Below are 23,882 nucleotides of genomic sequence, written 5' to 3' on the forward strand. Positions count from 1 at the left end.
TCAAAGACAGTTTTGCAATTATATATTAATTTTGTAATATTGGCATAGGAAAACGAAGAAAAAACAGCTTTCTGAGAGCTAACAGCTGGTTTTAATCCGTCATGAAAACATCCACCAGATAACATTTTTATTGTACTCTTAATAGGTTTTTCTTCCGTAAGTACCTCTCCACTTTACATGATAAAAGACAGGTCTATTGTTGCCAGCCGGAAGAGAACATTTACATTAAAATTGGGAGAAAGTGCAAATGACAATAACGTTTAGTTTTTTTTACAATAAAAATGCATACATTAGCATATTTATATTTAGCTTTCACTCAAACTTTACTTCGAGACATTTCTTTAAATAAAATAAGTCTCTCTGAACCGAGGTCGGTCATATTTAATTTGGAACCCTGAGTTTGTTTTTCTGTATCAGAATTACTCATTTAAAAACAGAATAATCATGACAGTGAAGATTCAGGCTGCTTCAGGAGTTGTGCAGCGTTTACTTATTCAAACTTTTTCTAGTACTTGTTAACAAGTATAGGGGGGATTTTAAATCTATATTTTGGGGCGCAAGAAACACACTTTAGTCAACCAAGTCACTGATTCCCTCACGGCGTCCGGCCCGATGACGCATTGGGAGGCGATGCTATTGATGCCAGAGTCCCACGGCACAGAAATAACACGCAAACTCGTAAGCGTGTTGTCTTTTAACCCGAGACAGCGAGGTGTGTGGATACCTGCCATCCTGAATGTAGTCCACTGTTAACGACCACCGGCCGCACACATCAAACAAACCACCACAGACTTCAATTCAACCTTTATTATCTTGTTCTTTTCTGCTTTAAATTAATTTCCTCTTCTTTTTTGTAACATCTGAAATAAATGAAAACATCCTGAACAGGAGTGATAATAAGGACTGACTTAATTTAGATTGATACATAACAAAAAGAAACAAACAGTAAAACATAACAGGTAATGTCTTTAACGTGTCTGTAAAACACTGTTCCAGCTCAGCTTGGTATGGTAGGATTTGGCATTTTTAATAGAAATGCCTTCAGTTGGTTGCTTCGTCTTAAAAACTAAATATTCTGTTATTGCATTTGGCAAAAATAAAATAAAATACAGACGGGAAAAAATGCTGCTAAAAAAACACAACTTAAGAGACATATGCAATAGTGTAATAATGCAATAGTGCCAATGTTTTTTTAAAACTTTTGAGCTATTACAATATCCAGACAGTCAAGCACGCAAACACATGTCCACAAACACACCCGTTCTCTCAAATATAAGCTGTCAGATTAACATCGTTTCACTTCCCTGACTGGAGCAGATAAGTGTTCAAAAGCAAGCACACGCACACGCACACACACAAAAAAAACATTTCTCATGAATCTCTCATGGACAAGGAAAAAAAAAAAAACATTCAACATTGTAGCAATAACACAGACACTCCCGATATCATCGTCATTAATATCTTCATCACATCCTCCTCCAGTCGGCCATACTGTCATCACTCCTTTCATGCACACACAGGCAGGCAGGAGGGCACCTTGTACAGCGAGTAAATAAGTGATCATAGTCATCATTAACGTCATGACAATATATAATAACCAACTTGATTTCTCGAGTAAGAAAAAATACAATAGCGAGGTCAGTGTTTTGAAGGGAAAAAAAAGGACATCTCTGAATTTCCACAAAGTTTCACACATTTCTCTTTTCTTTTAAAACAAACAAATGATAAACAACCGACATACATCAACAAGGAGATACAATTTTGCTTGTCAAATATAAGAGCAGTGTGTAACTGATGAGAAGGTGTGAAGGCTGCTGACATGGCGGGCGTGCGGCCGCTGGTTGTTAGCCAAGGCCACTGCTGTTGTAACATTAGGTCGTCCTGTACGGTCTGTGTGGTTGTGTTGAGGCCGTTTCAAAAAGAATGGAGGGATTTTTGGAGGATTTGTCATCAACAAACCCAGAGGCATATAGTGCAAGTTTGGCTAATGTTGTTTCGGTTTTGATTTTTCTTTTTTTTTTTTTCTTTTACCCTGGGTCCCATGTTGATGGCATATTTCCACCAAGGTAGCGGTGCCGGTACCGACTAAAAACGCTCTCCTTCTGCAGATCTCAAAGGTTGCCGATCGTCCATTTGACTCAGTAGTGTGGCGCCGTCCCCGTTTTAGACAAACTCCAGATCCTTTCTCGCTGTGAAGCTTCCAACATGAGAACTTAGAAGTACGCCAGCCAGGTCTATGAGGGCTCAGTCTGCAAGTCTGAATTTTGAGATTCGACCATTAAATAGCAATACAAAAGAAAATAAATTGTGGCACACTAAAAACAGCAATAGCTAAACTTGTCGACATGTACGACTCTGGCTGAGCCTGTCTACAGTGCATGCCTGAGTGATCGGGTCTCTGAATGCAGGTGGTGGGATTTGGAGTAAAAAGACAAAGAGCTATCCAGATGAGTCCTAAAGAGTTTAATGGATTTCACCTTTTCACCCGGTTCAAGTTTTACTGTCGTCTTCATTTAAAGTTAAGCGGTTTAATGTGTATGTGTGAAAATAATGTGTGCATGTACTGCATGTTGGGTGACCAACGGAGCTTTAATTCATGTCATCTCTATATGTAAATAAATAGATTATGACATGTGTATTACAACTTGGGTGTAAAATATGCGTGTGCGTGTGTGCGTGTGTGTGTGTGTGTGTGTGTGTGTGTGTTTCAGTCGGCCCCCCCGCCCAGCAGGTCCCCGGGCAGCAGTGAGGCGGGGCTGCCCATTTGGTGACGATCCTCGAGTGACGGGGAACCCCAGAGGCTACTGCTGGAGTACCCCGGCCCGCCCATCCCGCCCATCCCCCCCCACAAACCCTGCCTTCCGGCCTCCACGCCGCCGGCCCCGCCCACCACGGTCCCATTGGTGCTCCACTGGGCAAAGATGCCCAGCCCGGGCCCCTGGGCGGCAGACTGGTCCGATGAGCTGCCTGTGCTGTCCAGACTCTGCCACCCGGAGCTGGAAGGCCCGGCTCCTCCATTTCCTGCTCCTCCAGCCGTGGAGCCTCCTTCTACTACTCCTCCTCCTGCTCCTCCTCCTCCTCCTCCTCCTCCTCCTACTCCTCCTCCTCCTCCTCCTCCTCCGCTGCCACCTGCTCCGCCTCCGCCTCGGTCGCAGCTCCCTCCGTTACTGTTGGACCCCACTGCGGAGGAGGCTGTCGGCCCGGAGCCTGCAGAGCCGGCTGTGGTTCCTCCGCTCCCTGCTCCTCCTGCCTGGGAATGTGCAATGTAGCGAGCCACATCCTCCTCGCTCACGAACTCCGCCAAGATGGTGGTATTACCCAGAACACACCTGGTATAAACAGAAGGTCCGTGAGTGACTCTTAAAAGCAGTGTTAAAATGTTTACATATTATTGTTTCCCTGTGGTAGTTTTCATTCTAATTATTTAATATTGGCCAATTTTTTTTTAGTGATGATGAAGACAATCTAAATTTTGGAACAAGCTTGAATTGACTGAGGTTATCAGTAACAAGATGCCTCATACCATGCCCACATACTAATGGTGCACCAGTGAACAACAGCGAGTCATTTTCTCAGTGAATGTTAGATGAGAAGATCAATACCACTCTTGTACCTGCATGGTAAGTATGAAAGCTTAGCTTTGCATAAAAACAGCCTGGTTCTGTCTCAAGGTAACTCAATTTACCTCTAAGGGCGCTCCGAGTGTAAAAGTGACCCTTTAGCCACAAACATGCGAGTGATATTCAAAGTATGCTATCAAAACGACAGTCTTACATGTGGAGTGCGCTCTGGGCCTTGGCAGCCTCCTGTTTGGAGCCGTAGCGAATCAGAGCGGTGCCCTGGGTCAGGCCAAGGTGAAAGGTCAGCAGTGGGCCGTGCTGCATGCAGATGGTCCTCAGAGTGGAGCCATCAATCTGCAGGAATATGCAAGATAGACAATGGAGAACGTAAATGGAAGAGTGATGTTTGATGTATGAAATACGAACAGCGCTTCCATCGGGAATCACTGTGTGCTTGTTTAAACATTTGTTTTTTTGTGTGTCCGTGTGTCACCTGTGGTGTGAGGTTGCTGAGCACCAACCAGCAGCTTTCCCGAGAGCTGCCATCACTCCAGGTTGAGGCTGCAAAGAGAGCCAACAGGGAAAACTAAATGTGAGAGAGTTTTCCACATTCCCCATAAACACAATCACAGTCGGCTTCTCAAAAGTGACAAACGATAAATATCTTTCCCTGTTGCTTCCACTGAGGATTGGCCACACTTCCAAAGATAAGCGGACTCTTTAGATCAAAGAGCACTGTGTTGTATCTCAGCAATCAGAGACAGTCGTTATCAACTTAGATTAATGTTTCTACAAGCTCTTGGTGATAAAAAAGGGCCAAACTTTGGTTGCAAAACACGAGAAGTGTCACGGAGCATTACCAGTGGTGCTAGAGCCGCCGCCCCAGCCCCGGCCAGCCAATCGAGGGGCTCCGCCAGACCAAGGGGAAGGCGATGGCTGCTTTTGACTGGCTAGTCCTGGAGGCGGACGGGACAGCTGGCTCATGCTGCTGCCACGGGTAGCTTTCCAGGATTTGTGTCCGATGGGCTCTGGGGGCCAGCTGGTCTTGTAGTCTGTGTACTTTGCTGCAGCGTTACAGAGAAGTGAATGAGGCTCTGGAGGGGTTGTATAAACACACTTCTGATTATAATACCAATATGAAACAATAACAGCATTGAAATCAAGTAGAACTTTCAATGGTTAGGACAAAGATGAGACAGAGAAAGCAATAAGACAAGTATAAGTTAAAAGGTCAAGACCGCTCACAATTTCAAGATTGTTGGGATGTAACGTCATTAAATAACCTTTATCACTCATAATAATACCAGCATTACAACTCTCCAGCTTGTTGAAGCACATTATGGAGCAGTGCATGTGGTGCAGTTTTAACTGCAAAATAAGAAGCACCACTTTGGTGAAGTTATTGTTATGAAATAGCTGAGCTGTCAAATAAAACTCACATTTAAGTTGTGACTCATCATTGAGTCATGTACACTAAATTATCACAAAACAGAATATGTGAGGGACTACCAGAAATAGGGCTGCAACTAACATTTTTTTTCATTACCAATAAATCTGGTGAGTATTTTCTCAATTCATTGTAAAAAAAAATAAAAAACCACAAATTTCTGACCACCAAGTTAAAAAGAACTGCAGCATTTTCTTCCATTTGAAAAAAAGACTTTAAAATAATCAATGGGATTAGCTCCCCAAGTAATTTGAGTAATCCAATTGATTGATTAGTCATTTCAGCTCTACTCAGAAATCCAGACAAAGCAACACACCAGCCCAGAGATGAGATGCTGCGAGTGTGTGTGTGGTTACCTGAGTTGTGTGCATTGTTGAGGGGGTCTGAGGCACTGTAGGGCCAGGCACCAGGTGAAGGCAGCAAGGTGTTGAGGGGAGGGGTGGAATCTGCAAATAAAACAGCATTGACCAACTGCATTAGTCATTCACTCTTAAAAAAATGACTATAAAAAACTATAAAAAATAAAAAAACAGACTCCATAAACATCAACAAGACGTGTTTATGTCTTTTATTGTCTTTTTTATAAACAACTTATTTAGCCAATAGTTGTTTGATGTTTGGGAGAAAGAAAATAGTTCCTAAATTAAACTGCTTCCAACAAGGTCTGTGGATTATTGAGTAACCTGGTCATGATTTATGGTTAGAAACATTGCTATTGAGATTTTTAAATGTATTATAAAGGCGTTTTGAGCACTACAAGCCTGTTTACATCTAACACCATTATATTAGAGAGAACGCAGACATCAGAAGGCTGATAGCTACAATAATTGTCAACTAGATTTAAAAAAGCACTACGGATAGAGAGAACAATATGTATTTTGTTTTGTGGTGAACTTTCCCTTTAATCTCTCTGCAAAGTTAACACACGTAACTATACGATAACCGAAAAAAAAGGGAAAGAAGTTATAAAATAAGGAAGGTAAAATAACCAACCGCTACATATGATGTCACCCCACATCTTATGGTTAGAATAATGAGGCAGCAGAGCTGTTCAATGCTTGCCTGTATTGTCTTGTAACAACTGGTGCTCGGTATCATTGAGGTTGGGGGACACTGAATTTCCCATCATGCTCCCTGGGGTCATGTAGGGGTCGGAATCAGGGTGGACGCGGTCGATTCCCTTCCAGGGCACACCGGGCTGGAACTCTGAAGAGGAAACGCACATGCGGTCTTTTTTAAAGCAGTGTTTAAAAAGGTGGAGGAGAACACGTTCCCAAATAGTTATTCACCTGGATAGTAAAAGAAATGCATCTCTTCTCCTTTATGTCTCATTTAAAACTAGCTCAGGTTATCACTATGGCTGCGTGGCATGGCCTAAAGTTAATATCACAGTATATTGGTGTGTGTCTGTGTGTAAATATCGGAAATCTGGAAAAGACTGGCAGATCAGCTGAAAACCAGATGATTGGTGCATCTCTCTGCTCTACCGGTCAGCAGACTATATTCAAATTCATACCGGCGCACTCTCTAAAGAGTCCACCCAGAGTTATCACTGAAACTATAAGTTGTCACTGACCAGGGGGCCAGCTGGGCGTGGTGGGAGGCTTGGTACCCATCTTGTTGCCAGGGGTGCGATGCCAGTTGTCTCCCAGCCCGTCCCCAACCATCATGTCGTACTGGGAGTAGGGCGAGCCCCCCGGCATCTTCATGGGGGTGACAGGACCTGGAAGGTGGTGATAATGGTCGTTAAGTCGCTGAACACCAGATGGGGGCGGCTAATCACCTTGAGATAAGATGTGAAGTCACATTTTATCTCATCAAAAGAAGCTGCCATTTCACATCTTATCAAAAAACAAAGAGTATGAATAAATAAAAACATCTCACCGTTTTTGTGGAATGCGTTATCAGGTGAGGAGGTGTCTGGAGAAGAGTGTCCTTCCATCATCCATTTGAAGCGGGACTGCTGAATCCCGAGGTCCTTCATGCCCCCAGAACCGCCCACCACAGAGCCGCCCAGATCCAGACCTGGGAGGTTTACCCCGGATCCAAATCCTGCCAGACACATAGAAAACAGAGGGAGACATTGTTTAACAGTTATGTTGTTAGGAAACTTCTTGTGCTACATGAAAATAGCATGCCAAATTCCTCAACAGAAAACTGGAAGTACGACATATTTCACAGTGCAATACTGATTGTGGCTTAATCTGTGATCTCTGGGAAAAGTAGTGCGTCACTCACCGGAATATGGTCCAAGAGCTTTCTGGTGCATGTCAGCCACAGATCCCACCAGGCCTGGATGAGGCATGGAATCAGCCCCGAGCAGTTTGGGACCTCCGCCATGGTGGGAAGGGGAAAGCTTGGAGCTGCCGCCTAAACCCCCGACCTGCTGCTGCTGCCTCTGCTGCTGGAGCACTGCCATGATCCTGGCCAGCTGACACAACAAAAAACAAGAGTCAGCAGCTGGGAGGAGGAAGTAAAGAAGTGCCTAAAGAGTGAGTGATTTGTTGTATTCATGTGTACCTGTTGAGGGTCAGCCTGCTGCCGCACATTCGGTGGGAACTTCCTCTGGTTTTGCAGTAGTTGCTGCTGCTGTTGCTGCGGCTGCTGCTGCTGTAGGAGGAGCTGACAAGCCTGAACGAACACAGACAAAACAAAAAACAGATTGAGAGAGTGAGGAGGAATGAGAATGAGACTGCAACAGAGACAAAAAAGCCCTCTGCACAACAATTTGCAAGTTTGCACTTGATAAACTATGAAGACTGAAAGATATTTTTAGGGCTCCACTAGTATTGTATTCGTCACATACATATTTGAGCAGTGAGTTTGAGCTGTAGCAAAGATTTGTGTCCTAAAAACACATTTGTATCACAGAGTCTTGTAAAATGTTTGAAATACGTGTGATCTACAATAATGTTTCACGACATTTTATGGCGACAGGGTTCCTACACAGGTTAAATTTCCAGATAACATATTTTTCATCTAATTGCTTGGTTTGATTTCATGAATGTTAATGAATTTTAGTGAGTAATTCAGCATCAGCTATTAGAAATGCAGGAGAAAAAAGAAGGAAAAAAATATATAAATCACAATTTGTTGACTTTACCATATGGGCACAGACAGACAGACACACAAACAGGACTGAGAAATGATCACATCTTTTCTTCATACATTTCCAAACTAAGCCGACCTGTGATGAAACCCTGAAGATAAATAGTGCTGCTTCTCACCAACTGAAACTGGATGTGAGGCGGGTAGATGCTGCTGAGCATGGCAATATGCTGGGGGGACAGCTGTGGAGGGAACACACCTCCCCCGACTCCTGCCACTCCTCCCACGCCGCCAACACCCCCCACGCTCCCACTGGGAGGGGGCATCTGCTTCAGCACGGAGCCTGGCACCTGGAGGCAGACACACACCTGTTACCACAGAAACGCTTTGGTGCCGTAGCCACTAGCAACCGTGTTAGTATACTGCCTCATGCCGATTCACATCGATTCGCCTTCTTGTTCTCATTAACGGTTGTTAACGAGTGCCTCGACCCCAAATGAGAGAATTAAATTGAGTCTATTCCTGGAAAAGACGTTTTACTTTGTGTTCTTTAAAGAAGCATGATCAAAGTCTTCCTGAAGAGAGAGTATGGAGATGGACATGAGAGTCAGACAATTACACATGATGTCAGAAAGTTCACAGCACAAAGACCCCCCCCCCCCCCCCCCCCTCTGGATACACTGTGTATCTCCTCCAATGCAGCCAATTATAATAAAGAATGGTTTCTTCACCATTGCTTCACTGCTAGTTTTCACCTCTAAAATTAATATATGTGAAGTGCATGGAGCTACAAAATCAATGTCACCGTTTTACTTTCCCACAAATTAGGAATTACGAGCTCATAATAACAACAACTGCCCTGGACATTGTTATTATTATGAAAATGACTTAAACTTATTTCATTGATTATTGATCAGATAAAAAGGTGTGAAGTATGTAGACAGCTGGGAAGAATATTGACAACAGAATAAAAGCAAAAGTATTTGTACCTGAGGTGACAGGAACTGATGAGGCACTTGCGCTCGTATCCCTGGGGACGGGTTTATGGGTGGGACAGTTGGCTGATGTCTTGACTGAGCCATCCCTCCACTACTGCCAAAGATACTGTGACCGCCCTGTGAGTGTAGTTTTAAAATGAAACCTTAGAGGACCCACAACAATGAAGACATATACATGAAAAACATACACAGAACATGACAGCCTGGAGGACAATTTGGGGGGATAGTTGTATCATTATCCTTCAAAAACGTAGAAAAAAAGAAAAAAGTTCAGGAACTGGGTATTAAAAAAAAATGGCAGGACAGAAACAAGAGACGCGGTTATCTTACTTGTCTAAAGGGAATATTGTGGTTGAAGAGGGAATGGGGCTTGTAGATAGTGGGTGGTGAGTACAGGGAGCTAGGACCCTCCTCCCCAAGGCACCAATCCTGATTGGTCAAAGGCAAGGTCTGTCACAGTGACAGCCAATGGAAGACCAATTTGAGTGGTGGTGAAGGAGGGCAGAGGGTAGGGGAAGAATGAGACAGGGAGGAACGGGGCAGACGAAGAAGAAACAGGTAGAATCACAAGAGGATACAAAGAATAGTAAGAAAGGACAAACGTTATCTAGACAAGAGAAAAACAGAGAACAAAGACTGCGACGGTGGCAGTGAGACCTTACCTTGTCGTAGTAGGACCCGGCATCCCCAGGTGCTGCCTCTTTGGAACCAGGTGGACGATAAGCCATGCCTGCTCCTCCTCTTCCTCCCTTCCTTATGTCCCCATTGTAATCATTCATCCCCATCCCCATGCCTCTTTTCTCCACATCCATCTTCTTCTCCTGGAGAGAACCCGGAGCCAGGTCCATGTTTGGACTACTGGGATCGTCATTCTGTCGAGCAAAACAGGCCGCCATCATCATCATGTTGGAAAAACACAACCTGCTAAGCGTCTTAACAGTTCGGCTTGAAGGTTTGTGGGGAGGCTACAAAACAAAGCATCTGAAAGGAGGAAAGTTTTGACATTTCCCTTGTGCAATAACACTCGGGTTCATGGGTAAAATGCTAAAGCATGTTTTGTCTTACCATTAGCCCCATGTGAGAAAACTGTTTGTTGATGGGGCTCATCCACGAGTCTCCTCCGCCAACTTTCAGTGGACCCTGAGAGAAAAATACAAAGCGAGCAGATATGATTTCACGTTCAAGTTCTACGAGGGATTTAACAGAGAACATATTATTTGGATGAATGCAAAAACATTATTTACAAAATCAGAAGAAAGCAGTCTCCAACTTTCACAGGATTAATTAAACTAAGTATATTTAACTTAACTAAATTCTGAATAGTTATAAAATACATTTGTGCTTTAATTCAACATAATTCTAAAAACTAAACCATGCCTTAAATTAATATTGACAGACATGAGGTTGGCAGGACCTTCGTCGCGCCTTTGTCTTTTGAATAAATCAGATTTTTTTTTAGCTTTCCTTTCATCAAGATCTATTTTCGCCACCCACCTTGTTGGAGGGTTTCTTCCCAGGGTGGCTCTGCCCCCAGCCTCCATTGCTTCCTTGTCCCCAAGACGAGCTGCTTCCCTGGGAGCCAGGGCTGTTCCACATGCCGCCGCCTCCCTCCTCATCATCCTCCCAGCTTGAGTGACGCGAGGCAGCCACAGAGCCCTCTTTATCCCCCCAGCCATCTTGCATAGACTTTGAACCTGCAGGAGAAAAGAGTCACAATTTGTATGTTTTCGACTAGCGGACTATTAGGCATGCCAATGTTTCAAATGCAGTGCATCACGTATCTCTAGGTTAACCTGGTACAACCAACACAATCCTCAAAATAAAACTGTATGAGTATCCTGCAAATAACAACTGTGATTCAATTCAAATGCTTTGGTCTTTATTTTCTAACCAGATTTGATGGGGTTGGGAGGAGGGTTGCCCCAGCCCGCTGTCTTCCCTCCAGCATCGTCAGGGTCTCCCCAACCAGTAGGTGCCTCAGTAGTCTTTCCCCAAGCTGCTGTGCCATTGTCTATTGAAGGACTAGTTGGAGAAGTACCACCCCAACCTGATGGACCTACAGCACACACAGACAACACAAGTTCAGCTGGAGCAACTTGGTAGAACATCTTTGACTGAGGACACAATTGTTTCTCTCAATTTGAGTGCAACATCTGGACTGAAGGCACATGCAAAAGAGTTTGAAATTGATTAGGAAACACCTATTGCAATACTCTTCCTCAGATGTACTTTTTTTGATGCGTTACTGACTTGGTGTCGTCTGGCACATCGATCTAAAATCAAAGCATCTGTTCTACAGTCACAATATTACCCAGGGAACATTCACTGACTGTACTCCGGTGGAGCACAGAAGCAGTGTTGTGGATGTCTGCTGTTAGCAAGCGGCTGGAAAACGGTCTCTTAGTTGTCATTTTGTTTTGCTAAACCTCCATGCTAAACTATCAACAGCAGATCAACCTTTCCTGTAAAAGCAGGAGTGGTAGAAGGGTAATTTTGAATAAAAAACAACTGATGAGACATTCGTCAAAATGCTTTAACTTCATAAGATGTTAAACAGCCAGTTGATTCAGGAGTAAACTCCCAATTTACAGATGACCTTTAAATGGGGAACTACTGTTGCACATTCAGCCTTACAGGTAACCCAACATGTGTGAATGCATGTAGTTTGTGAATTACATTTCTGTTTATGCCACCGTCAGAAGATTACACTGAGCAATGGGATTGTTTTCTTATTTCAGCAATCGTATCACATTGTGTAGGTAATCAATGCTTTCTAATCTCCCTGCAGTACAGTTACCACTGGATCAACTGCAGTTCTCAAGCATATGTCCAAATGCTATTGTAAACTCTGTATCTAATATCTATGATCAATTCATCTTAATCATTAAAGTAGCTCATAATGCGAGTTGAAGGTTTTAATTAATATTTAAGTTTTTCTGAAAGTGTGTAAAATATAAATATGTTAAACACATTATCACCTTTTCCCAATTAAAAGAATAAAAAAACACCACTAAATTCAATTCACTCATGACAACTTTAAAATCAAAGTTTGTGGAGTCTTACCTATAGCTGGAGTTTTCCCAGGTCCATGACCAGTGTTGAAGTCTCTGTTACCTCCAAGCGCTGCAGCTTGTCTGCCAGGCTGCTGCTGGATTGGAGGCGCCGCCTGCTGCTGCTGCTGTTGTTGTTGTTGTTGTTGTTGTTGTTGCTGCTGCTGTTGTTGTTGTTGTTGTTGTTGTTGTTGTTGTTGTTGTTGTTGCTGTTGCTGCTGTTGTTGCTGTTGCTGTTGCTGCTGCTGCTGCTGCTGCTGTTGTTGCTGCTGCTGCTGTTGTTGTTGTTGTTGTTGTTGTTGTTGCTGCTGTTGTTGCTGCTGCTGCTGCTGCTGTTGTTGCTGTTGTTGTTGTTGTTGTTGTTGCTGCTGCTGCTGCTGCTGCTTAGCTTGAGCTTGAGCTTGAGCTTGAGCTTGAGCTTGAGCCTGAGCATGTGGCTGCTGGTCATGTGACTGCTGTCCAGCAGGGGCGCTTTTCTTATCCCACAGGTTGACTGGCTTGTAGCTGTAATGGGTTGGGTCTCCCCATGCTGATGTTCCATCATCTATCTCGTTCTTTCTGCTTATAGACTGAGGTGAGGGTTCCTCCCAGCCGCTTTGTTCAGATCCACTTCCACCTCCTCCGGAGCTACCAGGAATGGGCCCTGAGGTCCAGCCTGAGCTTTGGTTCTGATTCTGGGCTTGAGAGATGGGTTTCCTCCCCCCGACCCCTTGCATAGCCCCTTGGTCCAACGCTGGCTGTCGTTGTGGATGCTGATTGCGGGGCTGTGATTGTTGCTGTTGCAGTTGTGCCTGCGGGCCTGTGATGGAACCCGGCTGGCTGTTTGGCATCTGGTGCATTTTGTTTCCTCCACTCCAATTTTGATGGGGTTTAGAGCCCATACCCCCAACGACACCCACCCCCCCTCCATTCCCTCCTCCCCCTGTGCCACCTGCTCCCCAGGTTCTCCGAGGAGCACCATCATCCCAGCTCCCCCAACCTGAATCCCCACCTGAGTTTCCTCCATTCTTCCTGTCATCCTCCCATCCCCCTCCTCCACCTCCACCTCCTCCGCTACTTGATTTGGACTGTTGCTCTCCCCAGTCCCTACCTGCCCCAGCCTTCTGGCCTGATCCCCACCCACTGCCTCCTCCATTCCCTCCCATTTCTTTCCACCCCCCTGCCGCTTTCTCCTCCTTGTTTCCTCCCCAGCCTCCACTCACTGAGTCACCCTGTTGCCCAGGATCACCCCATCCTCCTCCATTTCCTCCTCTACTACTACCACCACTACTACTGTCTCTCCATTCCTCATTTCCCCAGCCCTTGGCCTGCTGGGCATCCCCAACGCCCATCCCTCCTCCACCCCAGCCTGTAGCCTTACCCTGCTGGGTATGTCCTGGCATTACCCCTGACCCCACGCCGGGGCCCGTTGTGGTCACTGGCCCAGATTGTGAGACGCCAAGATTTCTCATGTTGTGGCCTGAAGTTGGCGGGGCTCTCCCAGACAGAGAGGCCCCACTACTGCTACTGTTGCTGCTGCTCTCCCAGCCCTCTCCGGAGGACCCAGCAGATGGAAGCAGGGAGGGATTGACCCCTGGACTCATAGGATCAGTGATTAGAGTCCTGGGTCCACCAGAATACTGAGAGGAGCCACCAAGAGAAGATGTGTGTTTTGATGTAGCTGATGATGATCTACCCTTACTCTGTCCTCCACGTTCTTCAAAGTCCCAGGACGTGTTTTGTCGGATCTGTGTTTGGCCCCAGCCAGTGTTGGACAGGACCCTCGGGTCCAGATCAGACCGGCTGAGCAGGTTTTCTAAGGCAGCTTCAGCATTAGGTTCAGGTTGGGGAGGATGACTGTGTCTACTGTTAGGCCCGCCCCCATTTCTGGAATTTCCACCACTCGATGAAGATCCTCCCTGTGCTCCCTGTAGTTCTACTCCTCCACCCCATTCCCCTGTTTCATTCTCCCCCTTGTGATTGTCCCAAGCTCTGGTCATAGTGGTGGCTGTTGAGGAAGAGGAGGAGGTGGCAGGGGGATTGCCAGCTGTGCTGCCCCCACTACTGCTGCTGTTACTGCTGCATGCTCCACCAATTCCCTCACCTCCTGGATTAGCTCCACCAATACCAGTGGAGCTCCCACCCCAATCACCACCAGAAACTCCTCTCTCTCCTCCTACTCCTGATGACCCCCACCCTCCCTGAGATACCCCGGAGGTTTGACTACTGTTTCCCTCAGTTCCAGCACTGCCCCAAGCACTAACCCCACTAGTGGAACTCTGATACCCCCAACCCGATGTCCCATTATCTCCTTCAGCAGCTCCGAATCCCCCTGTGCCACCTCCTCCTGCCTCCCATCCATCAGTCCTCGAGGCACCAATTTTGGAGTTAGCTGCAGAGTAAGAAGACTGGCCTCTCCATGAGGAGGCAAGGCTGTGGTCTCCCACACTCATCTCGCTTCCTCCAACACCACGGTCCATTCCTGCACCAATCCCGTCCCCGCCTACAATTTTTGGTCCCGCTGATTCGCTGTCCCACTTCCCCCCTCCCATCTCTCTGTCTCTGGATTGCATTTGGTGAAGTTGCCGCTGATGGGTGCTTGATTGATTCACAGATATAGGTGGGTGACCGCCCAGCACCCCGACTGCCCCGCCTCCCAACGCCAGGCTCAGGGAAGCAGAGTTGTTGGCAGATAAAGACCCTCCAGGGCCCTGGTGATGGAAGGAAGACGGACCTCCTTCCCCTGCAGCAACGGGCCCATCCTGCTGCACTAGGGCAGGCCAGGCCGAAGGGTTGGCATTTGGATTGAAGTTGGCACCTGGAATCCCACTGCTGCCGTCAACGGGGCCACTGGCATCATGGCTCCCTGGCACAGCGGAGGCTTTGGAAAGTGAGGAGGGCTGTTGTAGCAGAGGCCCAGCTGCAGCTACTGCATTCCCTCCTCCAAGATGACCCTGGGAGGCAGCCGTCCCCCACGCCACACCGTTGGACGACTGCATACATTCATTGGGCAAAGAGAACGAGGAAGTGGGTGAGGATTGGTTGCCAGAGGCACTAATGCTGTTCACAGGAATTCCGTTGTTGCTGCTGCCCCCTCCAGCCCCAGTGAAAGAAGCTCCTACCCCTTCACTGCCAGCGATGCTAGGCCATTCCTCCAGGTCGTTGCCATCAACGATCACCTTCTCCCTGCCCTGAGAGGAGACCTGGCTGCCTGAGCTTGCCCCCCACATGGAATTTGCATAATTAGAAGTAGTAGTAGAAGCAGCAACTGATGATGAGGTGAGGGCCAATGAGGATGAGGCAGCTGCACCAGAATCTGAAAAGACAAATCCCGCAAGAGAGAAACTTTAGGGGTCAAAGGGGAACGTTACAGAAAGTATCTTCCATTTAATCGATACATAAAATGGACCGATTCTAAATGTGACCTACAGCAACCTAGAAATTTACCCGAGACAGCAGCCATGTTTGCATTGGGGCCATCCCCTCCGCTTCCCCCTCCACCTCCCAGCAGCATGGAGGACAGTGGCGGCTGACCCCTCTTCAGTAGCACTTTATGGTCCTGCTGGCAGCGGAAACGCGGTGGCACTTCTCTCGGCATGTAGCGCGGTTGCTGCTGAGGCGCTTGGGCTCCGCCTCCGCTACTTGTACTGCCGTTTCCAGCAGCACCGGGGCCGCCAGCGGTGGAGGAAGAAATGGTGGTGGAGGTTGGCTGTCCGTTGGCCACCGCCAGGCGCTTGGCATTGTTGCCGCCCTGTGACGGGGAGGCAGCACTGCCAGGGCCCAAGGTGGCTGGGGATGGGGAGGCAGAGGGGGTGGGTCCAGGGCTGGGGGAGGCAGAGCTGCTCTGAGTGGCAGGAGACTGAGCAGACACCGGCTTGGTCAAGTCTGGCACTGCAGGAAGAGCAAGGCAGAGCAAGAAATGGATACGGTGAAATTGAGAATAAGTTATTCATGTAGATCTTGTTAGAACAGTGCACCATTTAGTATAATGATTGGTTAACACGGATCGGTTATTCTACATTAAAATCTGCAGTGGCAGATGAATGGTGTTTCGAACAAAAAAAAACACACAAATTGGACAAAAAAAAAAATCAAACCATAGATAAGTGAACATATCAATCACCTGAATGCTTACCTTTGTTTTTTTGTTCGGTGACCTAAAATGATGAGAAAAAACACATCAGTTGCTTCTTTCGTTTAAAGCATTTTGAGGTCAACTTGAGACATTATTTTGTTGTCAATCATTTCTATGTAAAACTGCAGTTCAACAAAATGACAAAAACAAGAGACAACATGGGTTTACAGGAGCAAATCTGTGATTGTGGTTGGATAAAGAAAACAGTTTGGAGTGCCTGATCTTCTGGTGGTCTTGTAACTCGGACAGACGTAATTTCCAAAATTATTGTTAACTCGTGATTTGATTAGTACTATTTTATAATCACAAAACAAACTAAAACTTCAGTATGGAGCTCAATGCAAACTTGTTTTCTAAGAGAAAAGAAAAAAAACTAAAACATCCCTTTGAGAAGTACCACATCCAATTGACAACCATTTGAATGGTGATATAACATGCGACAATAATGAATACATATCATGAACATGTTGTCAAAACCAACATATAATTGGATAAGAATTCAATCAGTGGGACAGTGGAGTCTCATATCTGTGCGTGGCACACTTCAAATAAGCATGATCCGAGATTGGGAAAGCACTTAACAGCTCTTAACATGTCAACGATGAGCAGCTCAGAACTATCGCTGCTTACAGCACTAGCTAACCGGCGAAAGTGCTGACAGAGCAAATAGTGTTCACCTGAGGGGAAACTGGGGGTTAGGTGCTATGCTTCCGTGACAATGATGTTGGTCAGGCCGGTGTTATCAGCTTTGACCTCCATATGAAAGCAGCACGGTGCAACCACCGTAAGCTAACCAGTGGGTCACGCTCACACGCACCGATCGCACTAAAACCTTGTGTGGCCAGCCTGGCTATGTCAACAAAGCATTGAGACACTGGAATAACAACACACAAAAGAGGGAAAAATTTCATTCTCTGCTCAGATAGACATTACTCCACTATATCTTAACAAAGCAATAGTTGTTTGCTGCTTCATTCATGTTTAGAATGTTAAAACTCCTTTAAGGACATCACATTTTACTGAAACAGCAATGGTTTAACAATAATATGTGTCACCAAATAAAAACTTGAGCTCCTATCCGGTCCGCTTTATCGATCAAACCTCTGCCATCATGGAATTGAGCCCCGTAGTGGCCGAAGGGTAAGCAGCCGCCATCAGACAAGCTAAGACGTGCATAGAGGCTCCAAACACACATGGTCAACTTCTGATGAAAATATCCAAATGTATCTATTATCAAGATGTTTAATTCATTAACCATCTGCCCTTTTCTGCTCCAAACAATCAACCTACTGAAAGGTCAATCTCTAATATTAACATCCAATGAAAGTTATTTCATGAGTTCTATGGAATCACAAACTTTTGATGCGAATGTTAACTCATAAGAAGTACAGCTGTTTTTGGGAAAACATGAAGTTTGCGCATTAACAGTATAATCCTACATTTTCACAAACATTAGACAACTGCAAATAAGCAGAAATCGCACTTTCAACAAAAATGTCTAACTATTGTTCAACACGGTGCTGCCATCTGTTTGTTCAATGATGTCCAACCCAGAAGAAGGATCTTGCGAGTAAAATGTGAACATGCTCACCTTCTGAGAGGCTTCCCTTTTCCTTTTGTCGTCTTTTTTCCTTTTCTTGTCTTCCATGAACTACTGCTCCTGTCCTGATACTCCTTTCTTCTGAAAAAACAAAACAAAATAAAAAGATATTTTAAAATGTTGTCACGTGTTTACCATTTTTTAATTCCCAAGTGCCACTTGCTCTTTACTGTAAAGTAAATCGCAGTTAAAAAGCATTGACCTATGACAATGTTGACTGCAGCAAGAATCAGGAACAGTTGCACTGTGGATGGAGGCCATGCGAGCCTCCATTCATGTGTGTGAGCAGCATTGGACTGCATGCTTGATCGGATGAATCAGCCATCAGGTGCTAGAGCTAAGAATACTGTTGGACAAGTGAGCAACGAACAGTAATTATCCCCATCATACGCATGCATAATGCTGTAAGCTGATCACGCTGGTAGGTTCAACCAATTTAGACAGTTTACAAGGGGCTTGATTGATAGTCAGCCAACTCATCTTGTAGCCAACTGAGTGAGTCTGCATACGGCTATGGCAACAATAACAATAAGTGACCAACCAGAGGTTTTGGACCCACACTTCTAATTGTTTTTAAAATGGAGTGTGTGCAAATCTTCCAGATTACTCGTTAAAGAGAGGATTTGCTGATTTTCAACTTTATCTCTACCTAACTATGTTAGGCATATAATGTGAAAACTCTGTCTCTGGGGCACAAAATCTGTTGTACAGTTTACATATAGTGTTTTGGCTGACTTGGATATTTATCGTATTCAGCCGAAGAGAGGCCGCTAGAGGCTGTAGCTGCTGCGGGAAGGGTATGGTCGGTAGGGAACCACCAGAATATGAGCTGCCGAGAGCAAACACCGACTTGCTCTGCGACACAACAGAAGTGGAATAATTCTGCTGTAATGAATGTCAGCGTGGGCAGTTTCTGTTGGATGCCAACGCCAATGACAACCCAGTGAGAACGAGCTGTGTGTGCGCATTGCTATGCATGAAAGTTGTCCTCTTCACTAGGACAAAGGTGTACTCTAGACCTTTGTTATTCGTCAGACAAAGCAAAATGTCACTTGCGGGCAATGCATCCTGGTACACGTAGGCACAGCCTGTACGGCTCTGCAGCAGGAGGGATCAGCTTATTCAGTCGATATAGCACGCACTGGGTAATGTATTTCTTCTGTGGACTACATCTGCTATCAGTACTGATAAGACATCCACGTAAAAAGCTGGCACATTATCCCTTTAACAACTGCAAGACAACATATGTGTGCAATACAAGAATGCCAACTAATGCCCTGTCATTAAGATCCTCAATAGAACAACATAGTTATGCAAATAACTAAACATTTTAGTTAGATACCTCTACATTGACACATATTGCTTCCCCCGAAAGAAAAAAACATAATTGATAGCTAAATAGGTAATGATAGTCACTGTTACTTTAACTATATTGACACTGTAATGTGATGCAAGAAACGCACAAATTGAATACACCAGCATACTACAATACATTAGCAATAACCAAAATCCCGTCATGTTGAAAACAGTCAGTTTATCCATTTTCCAGCTCTTAAATGCAAACACTTTAGTAAGAGCAGTAGGCCCTGACGGTGTCTATTTTTAGTTGGTTTCGTTTCTGCTTAGTGCCACAACACTTTCAACAGGCAGGATCCCTTGGTCGACATCCTTCCTGAAGCCTTTCTGACCTCAGGCCTGGCGCGCCGGAAAGACAGACCTGGACATTAAGTTATTAATCCAGCTCTGTCCAGCCACCACTAACAAAAAAAAAAATAAATCAAGAATGTAACGTTGCACGACACCAGCTCACTCATGTGTCCGTACCTGCGTTGTCCTGTCAACGGTATCACAAGCTCATCCGCATTAAGCTAGCTAACCATATACAGCATTGGAGCAGCGGAGCTAAACATGTTAAAGTGTTCACCAACAATAAAAGATACGGGTAATTAAAACCGCCGGGGCTACACTGAACCGCCGTCATCCCTCTACTTAGAAGTGTGTGTGTGTACACTGTGTGCTACAAGTTAAACAGCAGCTGCTGGTGAAACGTCTCGTCGATGGCCAACATTAAGGAGTGGTTTCTGTTCATACTTGTAAAATACGCAGACACCGAGCAGCACGCACGTTAACCATCGAGTTAAAGTTAACGCGCGCAACCAACGGGACGTTAACTTGTGTTAACTAATGTTGATTTGCTCTGTGTACACAGCGGTCCTTGCGCCGCACATCCACAACCACAAACACGGCTAGCCCAAAGCTATCGACCGTTAGCTCAGTGAGCTAAATTACCGACTGACAGAAGCTACAAGTAGCTAGCCGTGCTAACGGTGGTAGCTCGGCGAGCACGTATTGTGGCATTTCATTGACAAGTATGTTGCAGTCATTTTGCATGCATTACAAATATGAAATCTAACTGCGATGTGACTGACCACGCACACCTCCAGCTCACGTTACTCACCTCTGGAATCACATATGAAGAAAAGCTCGCGGGCTAGCTAGCTTAGCTAAAGTGCTTCAGTGCGATTTTTTTTCTAGCTTTTTGAGGCATTCGTCGTGGCTACAAGAACAGCGACGCCTGAGCGGACAGTCAAGTGAGTGGGAGATGATTAGAAATGCACGCGTACTAAGCTACTGGTTTGTAATTAAGTACTGACGTTGTAATAGTGTAAACCCTAATGTGCAGAAGAATTTAAATTTCAAAGCGCTGTGGAGTCAGTCGGTTGACGGGCGGCCATTTTGCTGCTGAGCATGAAGCGTCTCCAATGGCCAGCCTGTGGCAGCTGCGTGGAAGCCTTCTGACTGGCTGCCTCCTGCCGGGAGGGATGCATAAAAGACTCATTTTGACCTTCATAAAGTTTTGACAGGGAAACTTTGCACCACTGTCCAGGGCGCTTAGGTTAACAGCCTTTACAATTGCCTATTTTAAATTGGCCACTACAGTCTTAATCAGAAGTGCTTTTCGCGGAAATTAACATAATCACATCCGGTGCTCACAACTGTCTCTTGATAGCAAGCAATGGGTCCGAGAAAGAGAGGATCAAGGAAAAGGAAATCCGAGGAAGCATTTGGAGGAGAAAAGGAGGGAGAAGACACTGAGGAGAATGAGGCTGAGGAGAGGAGCCACAGGAGGAGGAAGGACCGTGGGAATAATAAATACATTGGAGCTCATGTAAGCATTCAAGGTAAAGCCTCGTGCCATCTTGTTCGGGTTTAGGTAATAAACACCCACGCGCGCACACACGTTTCATCTGAAGGTGCCTCTTTTCTATGCCTCCAGGTGGGATATGGAAAGCAGTGGGGTCCTGCACAGAGATGGGTGGCAGCAGTTTTGCACTGTTTCTAGGCTCCCAGCGGTCATGGAAGAGACCTGCACTGGACCAGACAGCTGCAGCCAAGTTTAGGGAGCAGTGTTCCCTACAGGAGTATGACCCAGCTCACATCCTGCCCCATGGGTCCTACTTGATGAACTGTGGATCTCCTAAAGAGGGTTTGTCAGACAATGATGAATGTCTTCTACAAATTCTGTCCTTGACTTTTCTTTCTTGCTTTCTCCCACTCAGTGACCCGCCCTTGTCATACCCTTCCAACCATGTCTCCTCTCCTCTGACAACGTCCTCTGTTTTGTGTGCTGTGTTGCTCCCAGATGTGTTTCAGAAGAGTCAGGATCTGCTGGTGGATGAGCTCAGCCGCTGCAGCCTCCTGGGCCTCAGCCTCTACAACTTCCACCCTGGCTCCTCCCTGGGCTCCATCACCACTGAACAGTGTGTGGAGAAGATAGCAGGCGCCATTAACCACGCTCACCAGCAAACACCTGCTGTGGTTACAGGTAGAGTTTGTGGATGAAATTAACACAGTCAGTGATATGCTGTAGCAATGCAGTAAACCAATTTAAGACTGTCAGAGGTGTTGAAACAACCCACAGGTTATTTATTTGGTGTGCATTTGTAATGTTCAAAACATCTGATTAAATGTACTTTGTTCGATGATGATGATGATGATGATGATGGTCAGTCCGTGACTGCTGTTACTTTACTAATTAATGGGTTTTGCTCAGTTTGTACCTGACGCATCTGCAATTCATGAAGGGACTACTATAAAACATAATTACCAAGCCTGGTACTCCAACAAGGCATATTCCGTTAAAACGGACAGTGCTTGCCAGCTTAAACAAAGATCTTATAATTAGTTTAATTATTTAAAAAAATAGTTTCCAGGAAAGAAGGTAAGGTAAACCAAGGGAAGTCTCTGGTGTAAGTGCACTAACTGCAAACTGATGTAGCACAGGGAAATAAGTGTCAAATAACCAAAAGGACACCGACCTACTGATACTGTAACACTACACACACACACACACACACACACACACACACACACACACACACACACACACACACACACACACACACACACACACACACACACAGTACAGCCTCCACAATTACAATGACTTTAATCTAGACCTTTTAGGGGCTTTGTACAGCAGAAAACATTAGGAGCTTCACTGTATTTACTGCAATACAATGTTTTATTGAGGCTTGTGAATCTCATTAGAGTCAGAGAACTTAGCTGCCAAACCAAGTGCAAACTAATTAAAATTTAATGTGACAAAAATCACAGTTGGTAGGTTAATCCCTTCTCCCTTAGGAAAATCGGTCATTAAAATATTCTTGACCCTATTTAAGAGGATTTATATTTTACTACCATAAGAAGACACTGCCGAGGAATGCCTGCAAAACACTGACGCTGTAACCTGTCCCCAGGCTTTGTGTCAGGAATGAACAACACCTAATACACATTGGGTGTGTATTGGGGATAAATATTAGAGTTAAAGGGGTGTGTCAAACTGATAGTGTTTTTTTTCTTCTTTTGCTGCTCATGTGGTCAGTGTTGGAGAACATGAGCAGTCAGGGCAGTACGCTGGGCGGTAAGTTCTCTGAGCTAAGGAGCATCGTGGACAAAGTGAGAGACCAGACCAGAGTAGGAGTGTGTCTGGATACCTGTCACGCCTTCGCAGCAGGTGAGATAAAAAATGTATGTTTATCTTTTTGTCCCACAAAATCTAAGCTTCCATTAGGACTGTAAGTGTTGTTTCTTACCTTGGTAGGATACGACGTGGCTGCAGAGGGAGGAGTGAAGGCCATGCTTGACGAGTTTGATCAGGAAGTAGGACTCCACTATCTTAAAGCCCTCCATCTCAATGACTCCAAAGGTACAGCCCGGACTTTTACACACAAATATCACATTGAGGGACAGATTGAGTTCATTGAGCCATACAGATGTTGTAACCATTATGAAATCAACTATTTCTGCTTTGTTAGCTCTCACTGTCTTTTCTGTTTTTCATTTTTTTGCAGGTAAACTAGGCTGCAACCTCGATCGCCATGAAGACATTGGTAGAGGTCACATCGGAATCTCTGCTTTCCGAGACATCGTCAATGAGCCCAGGCTGGACAACATCCCTCTGATACTGGAGACACCTGGACGGTGAGATAACTGCAGAGACAAGTAGTCTGTTGTTGTGAACAATGGATATATATATGGTCTTGATATTGAACAACACATCATTATTTATTTACAAAATGAGAATATAAAGGAGAAGACTGCATACTGTTGTCTGTTCTGACTATGAAATACTTTTTTTTTAATACAATAAATTATTTATAGACGCCATTGTACTGTGTCTGTTTTGAATATGACTTTTGTGTTACATTTCCCAACAGGCCAGGTTTCGAGTATGCTGAGCAGATCGAACTTCTGTATTCCCTTTATGAGAAAAAATAGTTTGCACTTTTTACTGAGTAATTTGTCCTGCTAAACTGAACCACACCTCGGCTCACACGTCTGCTAAGAGAACTGGACTGCGTTTGTCAAGGACCAAAGTGGATGGGTAAATCAGTGTGAACTGTTATTAACATTAGTTAAATAAAAGTGTTGTTAAAGATGTCATTAAACGTGTTTGGAGTCGTCTTGTTCACAATGAGCCGATAGAGGGCAGCAAGAACTCACAGCACAGACCTAAGGTCTTCAATGTTATGTCAAATGATGCAATAAAGTCTCTCTTTACA

General features: G+C 45.2%; 2 protein-coding genes across 11 annotated transcripts; one reads left to right on the forward strand and one right to left on the reverse strand.

The window, feature by feature from the left end:
• Positions 1–792: 792 nt before the first annotated feature.
• On the reverse strand, positions 793–20,639 carry tnrc6ba (trinucleotide repeat containing adaptor 6Ba). Of its 7 annotated transcripts, none has more exons than XM_068583237.1 (23): positions 20,276–20,638; positions 17,809–17,898; positions 16,218–16,239; positions 15,530–15,973; positions 15,205–15,398; positions 12,117–15,075; positions 10,945–11,109; positions 10,548–10,747; positions 10,119–10,193; positions 9,716–9,925; positions 9,384–9,503; positions 9,045–9,170; positions 8,235–8,405; positions 7,528–7,638; positions 7,246–7,438; positions 6,892–7,059; positions 6,584–6,730; positions 6,070–6,213; positions 5,364–5,453; positions 4,421–4,654; positions 4,054–4,121; positions 3,775–3,914; positions 793–3,329 (listed from the first exon to the last, which is right to left on the reverse strand). In XM_068583237.1, exons 2-23 carry the CDS (start codon positions 17,863–17,865, stop codon positions 2,708–2,710), a joined length of 6,660 nt encoding a protein of 2,219 aa, XP_068439338.1. In that variant the 5' UTR covers positions 17,866–17,898; positions 20,276–20,638; the 3' UTR covers positions 793–2,707. The 7 variants fall into 7 exon arrangements, with proteins under 7 accessions (XP_068439338.1, XP_068439340.1, XP_068439334.1 ...); XM_068583239.1 differs by having other exon boundaries at positions 4,421–4,624; positions 20,276–20,637; XM_068583233.1 differs by having other exon boundaries at positions 12,117–15,398; positions 17,809–17,895; positions 20,276–20,639.
• si:ch211-141o9.10 (probable endonuclease 4) lies at positions 19,735–23,786 on the forward strand. 4 transcript variants are annotated; one of them, XM_068583246.1, is made up of 8 exons: positions 19,735–19,759; positions 20,828–20,999; positions 21,095–21,304; positions 21,461–21,643; positions 22,703–22,834; positions 22,922–23,026; positions 23,172–23,301; positions 23,538–23,786. In XM_068583246.1, exons 2-8 carry the CDS (start codon positions 20,834–20,836, stop codon positions 23,596–23,598), a joined length of 987 nt encoding a protein of 328 aa, XP_068439347.1. In that variant the 5' UTR covers positions 19,735–19,759; positions 20,828–20,833; the 3' UTR covers positions 23,599–23,786. The 4 variants fall into 4 exon arrangements, with proteins under 4 accessions (XP_068439347.1, XP_068439345.1, XP_068439346.1 ...); XM_068583244.1 differs by lacking the exon at positions 19,735–19,759 and adding an exon at positions 19,829–20,408; XM_068583245.1 differs by lacking the exon at positions 19,735–19,759 and adding an exon at positions 20,500–20,713.
• Positions 23,787–23,882: the final 96 nt, after the last annotated feature.

Source organism: Clinocottus analis, unplaced genomic scaffold (genome assembly GCF_023055335.1).
Source record: "Clinocottus analis isolate CAN_PGR_092001 unplaced genomic scaffold, fCliAna1.0.p SCAF_19, whole genome shotgun sequence".
Taxonomy (NCBI): Eukaryota; Metazoa; Chordata; class Actinopteri; order Perciformes; family Cottidae; genus Clinocottus; species Clinocottus analis.

Excerpts from the sequence above, each read along its gene's own strand:
- si:ch211-141o9.10 (XM_068583246.1), top strand. The coding sequence starts at position 20,834 with ATGGGTCCGAGAAAGAGAGGATCAAGGAAAAGGAAATCCGAGGAAGCA. Across the intron at positions 21,000-21,094 it reads AGCTCATGTAAGCATTCAAG|GTGGGATATGGAAAGCAGTG; the intron begins GTAAAGCCTCGT and ends CTATGCCTCCAG. Across the intron at positions 23,027-23,171 it reads CCATCTCAATGACTCCAAAG|GTAAACTAGGCTGCAACCTC; the intron begins GTACAGCCCGGA and ends ATTTTTTTGCAG.
- tnrc6ba (XM_068583233.1), bottom strand. The coding sequence starts at position 17,865 with ATGGAAGACAAGAAAAGGAAAAAAGACGACAAAAGGAAAAGGGAAGCC. Across the intron at positions 15,399-15,529 it reads AAACATGGCTGCTGTCTCGG|ATTCTGGTGCAGCTGCCTCA; the intron begins GTAAATTTCTAG and ends TTGTCTTTTCAG. Across the intron at positions 4,655-5,363 it reads CAACAATGCACACAACTCAG|AGCCTCATTCACTTCTCTGT; the intron begins GTAACCACACAC and ends CAACCCCTCCAG.